Here is a 9,956-nt window from a genome sequence, read left to right as displayed (position 1 = left end):
ACTGCTGTCTGTATAAACGGACCATTAATACAGCTAGAGAAAAGGAGAATGGGATGTTGCGCAGATACAAAATACACAGGTATACAGTTACAGTACAGTAAATGCTATTTGGATAGCCAACATTCATGCACGAGAGCTGTCAACCTCAGGTTCACAGAACGTACTGCACTGAATAAGGCATACAAGCTGTTGCTGAAGTTACAAAAAAAGCTAATATCTCAAAGTACTAAGTTAAAGGCAACCAGTTTTGCTGTTTGCTGAAATACTTTGACTTAGTACTTCAAGACATCCTATGACCTGGATGGCTGAGAATCTTCATAGACACAAGAAAGCCAAGTACAGTAACTATACAGGTGCATTATGGTTCACCACATTTCTTATTGTCTTGTACAAGGTCAAGTGCAAAATCTTTTGAAAGGAAAAGAGTACAGTGATAAATTGAAAGCTAAATGGAGGAAGTGAAAGGCAGGAATAAATTAGCAGATGATGAATAAATGGCAAGGAAAGAATGGAAACAAAGCGAACAATTAGTGAACACGGTCAAAGTATGACCATGAATATTTGCAATACTGAATGAGAAAACCATTATTAAAATTAACCTTTCGTTTTACAGAGAAAAGGGAACTAGAAATTACAGGATGTTCATTGTTCAGTGTTTCTAAAAGTGGCTAAGTTAAAGTGCCATTATTAAATTGTGTTACCTGCAATATGCGTCATAATAGACATTTAAATGTTTTCATTTTGTGCGTCCATTTATTATCTCCGCCAGGAGGATCATGCGATTGCTAGTGTGTGTGCATGTGAGTGAGCGTGCACCCCTGTGTCTGTCCACGGCTAATCTTGCAATTGCCAATTGTGAGTTGTATTCATTCAATCACACAATACAACAGTGGTTGTCACAGACACACCTGGCAGAGATGCATTCTACTGAGAAACTACGATGTTTCCACATGGATAAAATCATAATTAGTTAACTCTTCGTATGAAAGTAGCAAATTGCAAGATGTTGGTCAATAAATTAGTATAAAATGCCCAAAACTAATTGGGGAAATTACATACATAAATAAATGGATGAATAAATAAATACATTAATTAGAACATTCAGATGCAACCATCTATGTTTCCCATGTTTTCCTATCACTTGTACAGTATGTGCCACGGCTTAAGAGTCGTCCTCAGTTTTGATGATGTGGAAAAGTGTTACATTAAAAAGGACCTGGTGGCCGTTGTTCCAGCCGTAGAGTGCGCGGTCCCTGGCATTGTAGTCCAACATAGACATGTGGAAGTACTGGTTATGAAAGGGAATGTCTGTGTACTCGTACGTGGAGGTTTTAGTGGAGTAAGCATAGTACACCTTGGCACCGGTCAGGTGGGAGTTAGTGATGTAGAGCGTCCCACAGATCATAAAAGACTCGCCAGCGTTCCTCTTTGAGTATTCTGTGTTCCACGTGTTGAGGATCTGGAGCGTGTCCGGGTTCAGCTGGCTGATGACTATGTTCCCAGCGTTTTGGTTGGTGGCGTACACTGCCCACAGGCCCAGCTCGTCCGCCATAATATCGATGTCGGAGAAGCCTCCCCACGTGTAGGGGTAAACGTTATGGAACCCCGCTGACTCTAGAGCCCTCTGGGTGACCACGCGGCCCGTCTCAAAGCTGTACCTCACTATGATGTTGCTCTGCATCTTGTTGTAGTACAGAGAGCCATTGTACACCACATGGTCGGTGCCAGCCCATTTGAAAGGCAGGTTGTAGGTTCTCGACTCGACTCCTGCCACAAAATCAGCTAAGGATTTATACTCTTTTACTATCTTGTTGTTGGTGTAGCTGTCCATGTACCAGATCTGAGGACAAATAAGTACAGACAACGTTCCTGTAAAACAAAAAACTATCTATATAATATGTCCATGAAAAAGTACAGGAGATGGGGCTTTCACTAAAAAAAGAGGATGAAAGAATACAGGAGCTCCATAAAAGTGGAAATAAAAAGACCCAGACATTCGTTGTAGGCCAAGTCCAATGATTTAAATTGGTATTGATAAGGTCAGATTGGGACCAAGGGAGCGCAGCTTTAACTACCCTAGGAAAGAGAAAAAGGCCTTTTGGATTTATCATCTCAGAATACTGCATCCGAATGAAGATTTTAGTATTTGAGAGTTTTTATAGTTTTATAAAAGATAGTTTTGTAGTTTATTTCTTTCTTTCTTTTTGTAGTATTTTAATATTTGCTAACCGGTGTAAGATCTGTTGTAGAGTTCAAACTGTAAGCAGTGTTATGCCTGACTAAATGCAAGCTTCTTCCTTTCTGTGACACTTGTTCAACTTGAAGAGCAACTTGACCCTCATTACCGAAAGTAAACATTCAGTCTGTCGACTCTGCTAGTTTGCGCGGTGGTTTTAAGTAACAGTTTGTTGTGTACTTTTATTTTTAAATATCTAGGTTTAAGGTGCAGCATCCTTTAAAAAGCTGGCCATTAATGTGTCTAGTGCTCAGGGGATAATTGACAAAGTGTGCAAAGGCTGTGCTTGTACCTCTCCTGTTAAACACGCTGATGAAGGCACTGTGTTGAGTGAGTTTTCCCATTCATTTAAAAGAATGCCCAAAGTGTCCAGAGAGGGACATCAACATTTATGTTTGATCCCAGCAGTAAAAGTGTACAACAAACTTTAGTGAGTATAATATTGCAAGTCAACAAATCTCTCCCCAGTGAACAGCAGGAGGGGGAAGCAGTTGTATGTAAATTATTAAATGGCCCCGCGTTGCTTCAAAGGCTCGCGACATACAGCAAAGACCATTAACTCGGCTCACCCGGTTGTTTTTGGGAGACGCCTGTGGGTCGGTCATCCAGGCTCCAAATCTGGTCCCTGAAGTTTTCACAGTCAGCGGCCCGGTGATCTTCATTAGCTTGCCACATGCTGTGGACACATCACACAGCTTTGGTCACATACAACACAAACTGCTGCGGCTCCACATGATACAACTACAGCCAGTGTTATGATGGTAATACTGGAATAAACACAATATGTGGCAAACAGATAAACAAAAAAGTTCTAGATCTGGACTGTTTGTGCTCGTCATCTGGACACATGCCATGTGCTTTTCTCTTTTATAGAAACAAAGAGGATAACCAGTGTTGGGACTTCTACCTGGCAGTTCAACATCCTGATTTGAGTTTAACCACACCAAACCCCACCAGACGTTAAATCTCAGCTATGTGGGATTTTTGGTACAAACTCAACACTGAGGTCTCATTGGACGAGGGCCATGGGCACCACGGGGGATCTAAAGTGGTGTGTAAACGCGGCCGCTATTGTGTGCCTCATTACGCCATTTTTGTAGTTTTGCGTAGCATAATTACGTAGGAGACTACATCCGCCATTTCGGTAGTTTTCTCTCTCCCCGGAAATAAAATCAATGAATCAATACATGGGCCTGCAGATACTATTGATTTGAAAACTATTTTGGTTAAGTAAATGTCTGCCTTTCTGTCAGCCAGCCTTGTGAAGGCAGGTTAGCAAGCCGCTGTCCGCTCAGCTCCCCGGGAGCTGCGTCTGACAGACGGGCAGAGACATTTACCGGAGACGGAGTTGGTGTCGATTGCATGTCAGAACACTTAATTGCGGCTCACGTCTCACTTCCAGTGTGGATTCCCAGTAAGACGTTACGATAAATTTCATTTGATGAAAGTGACATTGTTTGAATCCTGTCATGCGGTGCATTTAGTGTGTGTGAGCCAGATAGTTGCTTTAGTGCTGCTGAATTCTTGAGCACATTTAGATGTAAAAAAAAAAATCCTAAATTTGTAAATAACCAAATAATTACATTTTGTATTTAATCCAACCATTTGGCATTACCTTTGTGGCCAACTTGATGGCGCACTGAGGCCCACTGGTTGAGTATAGCTAAATTAAACATCAATGAGTGAAGCAAAGGAACAGACGTATGCTTAGCATTCAGGATGTTGCACTGTATTAGCTTTATTTAGCAGCCACAGCTTCCTGATGCTACCACCTTTTACCTCTAGCTTGGGAAATTGATCTTTGAGGATTTCTCAACATGATTTCTGCCTCCAGTAGCAGTTCTACTGTCCCCTGCTCTTTATCTAAAATGCCAATCTGCTGATCGCTGCAAGAAATGCTCTTATGATTCCTCTGCCATCAAATAATCTGGGCTCACCGTGCCTGAATCTGTTTGTTCTGCGATGGACTTACTGAGTTTGCTCATGCAGTTGTGGAGCCGATTTTCCAGGTTTAGGACCCTCTGTTGCAGCTCCTCGTAGTCGTAGGCTCCCATTTCCTCCTGGATGGCCATCAACACGGCAGACAGGTTCCTGATCTCCTCTTTGAACTGGGAGATGACCTTGGCATCTGTCTTGTATTGCTCCAGGACGGGTATCAGCGGTTGCAGGGACTCCATCTTTCCCTTTAGCTCCTAGAAAACGGCAAAAATACACGACTGCCAAGTACCTGTCTTTGCAAATCTCTCAATGCAGAAAGACAGTTCAGTTTGTTTGTAATGAAGCTGTTCCAGGGGAGTTTTACGGTACAAGATTAAACATCTTTAATAACCAAGCAGAACATTGAAGAAAGAAAACTGAAGCACATTTTCTACTCCTTGTTTCGCTTGTTGATCTTCTTACAGTAGTGGGTACATCCTTTCTTTTTCACAAAATTCAGAGTCTTCTTACTGATCAATCATTACAAAAAACATTGATTGAAAATTTGGTTTTCTTGAAAAACTATTTTGTAATAATTGCAGGAAGGATTGTCTGCATTAAAAGGTTATCTTGAGAAAGAGCGAGGAGGGAGAAACTCCAGTAAGAGCCAAACAAATTTCACTAATGGATGATGATAATCATCATAGTAATTGCCCCGATTATTATTGATGTGTAATGTCGGGGCCAATTATACAACGTCAAATTACATGGTAATCCTCTCTTTTCTGTGAGAATACAAAGTTCTTCTCCATGAGAGGTATCACTATTGGTGATTCGTACCGTGGTATTACTTGGTGTCAGATTTTAAAACTTGATGTAAACCTCTTCCAACAATCTTCCAATATATTTTTTACAGTGGTGTTCAGAAACACTTCATGTAACCATCAGGATCTTGTCACTCTGGCTGATATGAGTTCTAAGAATCCCTGCTGGATGCTTTCTTCACAGCATGTCTAACTTTTAAAACCATTTTGTCCTTTGCCAGGCATTGGTAGACATTTATTGATCTAGTCAAGAATTAAAGTTAATCTATTCAGATGCTTCTGAGGTATCTTTGGAGGAGATCCTTTTTAACAGACTCTCTTGTGATGTTTCTCACAAAGTTAAACCTCAAACAAAAATATACCTGAAAGTTTTTGTTGACGAGCGTCTTCCTGTCCGATTCGATCTGTCGAAACTTTGACCGCAGTCCTTTGATCTGGCTCTCCATCCTCATGATGTACTGAAAGTCCCTCTGCGTCCGCAGGTTCAGCACTTCAATTGACTGCGACATGTTCTGCACCTTTTGAAAAGAATGAAACCATGCAGCATTGATTTTTCCATCCACTGCCAGATTAAAATGTCCTCCATGTTCAGCTGTTCAGTAGCCTGCCATGCTCCGACTTCCCAAAGAGCAAATCAACATTTTAACATCCAACGGGATTGTCTTTTAACCATCCATGTGTAAACTGAACAGAGCTTTGAATGGATTTTGCATGGCAACAGTCTTGCTCTGTTTTCTCTCAGTTTTTAAACACATATTCTACTTTGTCAGTTAAAATGTCCTGTGTTTTAAGCGTCTATTGAATCTGCTTGGTTTGATAATACATTTCAGAGTAGATATTTGACACAGAAACATTATAGTGTCTCTCTGGTTTGATAAGAGCTCAGTGGGTTTTTGGGGCATGTGAACAAGAAGACATGTGGTCCTGTCTCTCTTTTCTCTTTGGCTCTAATTTTAACCAACCAAACACTACTGGAGCACATCGCTAGCAAAGTGGCACAACACTCATACATTGTGTTCTGCATACTTCTCTGGCTCTGGTAGAGGGATCCTGAAATGGCCTCACTGAAGCCCTGAGGCAGCTTAGTACATTAGTATCAAAGGCCCCAGTGAATGACAGAAAACAGCCTTTGGCATACAACGTTAAAATGTAGGCTAGACCAATGTTTCCTTATAAGGCATAGTGACTGAGGAAAGTGCAATTTTTATGTTTGTAGATAACTCATTTAAAAAAAAAAAAACAATTTCGTCTGGAATTGAAAGTCATGTTTCTACTTCTAAAAGAAATTGTGCTGGATGGGAAAAAATAATAAAAACTATCGAAAGGCTGATTTTCTGACAGAAATAATGTTCCGAATCAAAAGCCTACAGCCTGACAATAATCAACCAATAGCCTTCAATGGATGTTTGTGAAAAAAGGGGAACACAGTTGTGTTTAGGCGGGATGGAGCGCAGCCATTCAGCTGATGTCATCCATGTAATATATTCAGAAGTGGAAAATAGGGTTATGGACCTGGCTGGTGCAATCTCTCTGAGGATTAGGGCAACAAAGAAGCATGAATAAAGATAGAAATCAATGTGATGTGTCATATGACTTTAGGTGTGCTGGTTGCTTTACAGTAAATGTGTGTTTTAAAGAGTCATTGGCATCGTCGCTAAAGCGGAAACGTGTGTTGCCATACGCGCATACCTTCTCCAGGAGCTGGCGGAGCTGTCTTCCTTTAGCATCTCTGGAGCACAGATTCTGTTCAGGTGCCACCACTGTGCAGATACAACGCCCATCTGCATCTTGAGCTGAGCTGTACACCTGCCACCCCTCCTTTGGCCTGATGGTCTGCGTGCAGAAACACAAGTACAGTTGTAAATGCACAGCCCACATATCTACAGGCAGACGCACTAAAGAGATGTAGCCGCGATGATATCACTATCAGGAAATTACAGCACAACAGCTGTTGCGTTTTCTTATTTTTCCTCATGGGTCATCCATTCTTCTGCCTTGTGCCCGCGAAGCTAGAACAGCAACCGATTCCACCGACTTCTAAAGAGTCTGGGCTTTGCAGGAATACATTGCTTTTGTTTTCATATATCCCTCCACAGTATATGGTCGCCGGTGAATTTCCTCTTCAACAATAAATAGTGTTTCCTGGCCTTGATAAATAACCCAAATGCGGAAATTCCTCCGTTTCTCCTCACTAGGCCTTAACTGAATGTCCTGCTGGGAGACTCAGATAAACCTGATTTGTGGGAGCTTTTCCCACTCTTCATTACACTCGGTATGCTCCAAAGCGATAGAGTTAAAAAGCTTCAAGAACATAAAGTTATGCATCATGAGCCAATGCAGCATATTCTAATGCACCACACAATAAAAACACTCCCGCTCCAAATATTGATCAGTGTCCTGAAGTGCTGGAAAAGTTGATGGCTATCAAACGCACAAACGGCATCAGTATTGTTTGAATACTGCTGTTTATTTTCAGCATGGGAAATTAACACAGCCTCCAGCCAAATAGTGGCACCCTTTGTCTGCGGATGGTACATTTGTCTGCACTACCAGCGTCTTTGGCAGACAACCAAATCATTATTTGGAGTTTGTTCTGCTTTCTAAAACTCAATCTGGCTGGAGAATAACATGTGAAACGTGAACTTAGGCCTCAGCAAGCCTTTGAAGCTTGTGGGTAAAAAGAGGAGTGCCATGTTTTCATAGTGCAGGCGTCCTTTTCCTTCTCCCATTCATCCTTAGCTGTCAGCCTGAGCAGTTTAAAGAGTGCTTGGTCTCAGCCATGAAAGATCATGGCCCCTCTGAGCAGGCAAAGATGTCCCTCCAAGAAGAAAGCTCAGACTTTGGCTCACCATAATCACTTTGTAGGTTTACTGTATTACAGACGTAGACAAGTCCTGCGTTTTAAGAACGTAATGGCTGATCAAACCTTGGATGGGTCATTTGCAATGAAGACATTTGTGGTTTTAATATTTAGTCTCTAAATTAGGTTTTAACACCGCCTGTGCCACATCGTTTTGATCTTGATGTCAAAAAACAAGACAAAAATACCTTCTGCACTATCAATCTTCTGAGCTGTCATTCTTTCTCCCTGCACAACTCTCTTATGTTACCGTTATCAGATTGTAAGAAAAATAGTTTCAGGTGTTATCAAAACACTACAGGCCCGATCTTTGTACCCCTTGCTATTGGTTGCTGGTAAAGTTTACGATCTTGGAATTAAAGCTTATTCTACTGATACCCTGACACTAAATTGGTCCTTATACGATTGTTAGATAAAAGGCATGAAGATAGAATATCACAGTCTCACCATTACAATCTTATTTTTGACATTGTGCGCCACCTCTGAACTCGTGCTCAACAATAGATATTGCATTGAAATATCTGGAGGTCAAGTGTGGTTGAAGTAGTGTGAGAGACACTGGACGGCTTGGTGCACCATGACTGTAGCTGCAATCAGTCTCTCTCGTAGCATCATAGCTGGATGGAATAAAAGAGGGAGAAAAAAACCCACCCGCAGCTCTTCTTTTCCTTACTTTGCTTTGAAAGGCTCCGAAAAAGAAGCCAGTTTCACTACTATGTTAAAACCGTCTTTCTCTACTGTCTCTTTAGTGACTCACTTCCTTTCCCCCCCCCCTCTTCTCATCATCACATTTCCTCATATTAAAATGAATCTGTAGCTCAGCCAAGCCAGATGTGCTCTCCAACTCTGCACAAAGAGTGTTTTCTCTCATAATTCCGACAGCTGGTTCTTCTTTGTGTTTGCCGTTCATTTAGACTTTCTGACGCATCTCTATTCAGTTGTCAGTAACCTGTAAACGTTTCCTCTTTTTCGTGAACAATTGAGAAACATTAATTCTGCACACCACTTTCAATCATGGCAAGGTGATACAGTATGTGAGGACACTGCTTTGCAATCAAGACACTGGCACAGGGATCGTACTCTGCATGGTGGGATGAGCCTAATAGACCATTGTTCTCGCCCGAATGGCTTGGTGATCTACAAGCTGCTCTTCCTAGTTTGTTATAATGCTCCTAAATGCATTCCCATTTCATAAAGCGCAGGATACATTTCTCTAAGCATTGCATTTTAAAAGAATAGCGTAAAGTAGCACCACAAAATACATGACATGAGACGACACAACATTTCAGTGAAGGTAAGTATATGCCTGTATCAAGATGTTTAGTGCAGCTTCCTCTGTCTGGGGGGGGGGGGGGGGGGGGGGGGGCGAGATTTAGACACAATTCATTGCAGCAATATGTTTTATTTATTTATTTACTTTTTACAATGATTGAACTCTCCCTTAAATGTGAGTTATATGCCTGGCAGCACTCCAGGATCAATAGCAATGCTATTTGGTTGATGTAGGCAATAAACATCGGTGCTGTGAGGCTGCTGCTTCCTTTACCACCACTTTATTTCGATCTTTATTATTTCAGATTTTCTATTTTCCCAAAACATTTCTGGCATATTGGTGTTAATTACTGTCAATGCCGGAGCGCGCATACAGCCGACAGCGACTACAGCAAAGAAGCAGCCAAAAAATGCCAGGAACCAGAAATGACTCATTTTCTCTGTTGTTGGTTCTTCACCGACAGTTGCGCAATGCTCCACCCTAATTATTCAACGGAACTTTTAAACTAGAAGTTGACATGCCATTATTTAGCTCGCGTCGAAGTTCTTTTTGAGAGAAACTCACCACTGAAGGGCAGTATCCGATCAGCAGCAGAAACAGCAGCGGGTTCAGGACCACGGACAGCGACCGCATTCTGTCGGGTGCTTCAACGTTTCCCTCCTCACCTCCTCCGCGACGGGTACAACAGTTTTCACGCAGGTTTTCTGACCGTGCGGCTCGCGCCACCTCGTCCACTACGCGCTGGTAAAAAACACGGCTTCCTGGGGAGGAGGGGGGCACATCCAACCACTCGTCCCCGTCACGCATGCCATGTGGGCAGCGGGGAGAAACCGCGTCACTGCAAGA

General features: G+C 42.1%; 1 protein-coding gene across 1 annotated transcript; it reads right to left on the bottom strand.

Moving 5' to 3' along the window:
* Nucleotides 1-1,162: 1,162 nt before the first annotated feature.
* Nucleotides 1,163-9,743, bottom strand: LOC142956499 (noelin-3-like). The gene is made up of 6 exons (XM_076098115.1): nt 9,675-9,743; nt 6,667-6,810; nt 5,340-5,495; nt 4,209-4,428; nt 2,806-2,912; nt 1,163-1,840 (listed from the first exon to the last, which is right to left on the bottom strand). Exons 1-6 carry the CDS (start codon nt 9,741-9,743, stop codon nt 1,163-1,165), a joined length of 1,374 nt encoding a protein of 457 aa, XP_075954230.1.
* Between the last annotated feature and the right edge of the window lie 213 nt (nt 9,744-9,956).

This window comes from Anarhichas minor, unplaced genomic scaffold, assembly GCF_050575085.1.
Source record: "Anarhichas minor isolate MPS153535 unplaced genomic scaffold, ASM5057508v1 ptg000024l, whole genome shotgun sequence".
NCBI classification, from domain to species: domain Eukaryota; kingdom Metazoa; phylum Chordata; class Actinopteri; order Perciformes; family Anarhichadidae; genus Anarhichas; species Anarhichas minor.
Note: the sequence above shows the minus strand (reverse complement) of the source record. Positions and strands in the feature narration are given on the sequence as shown.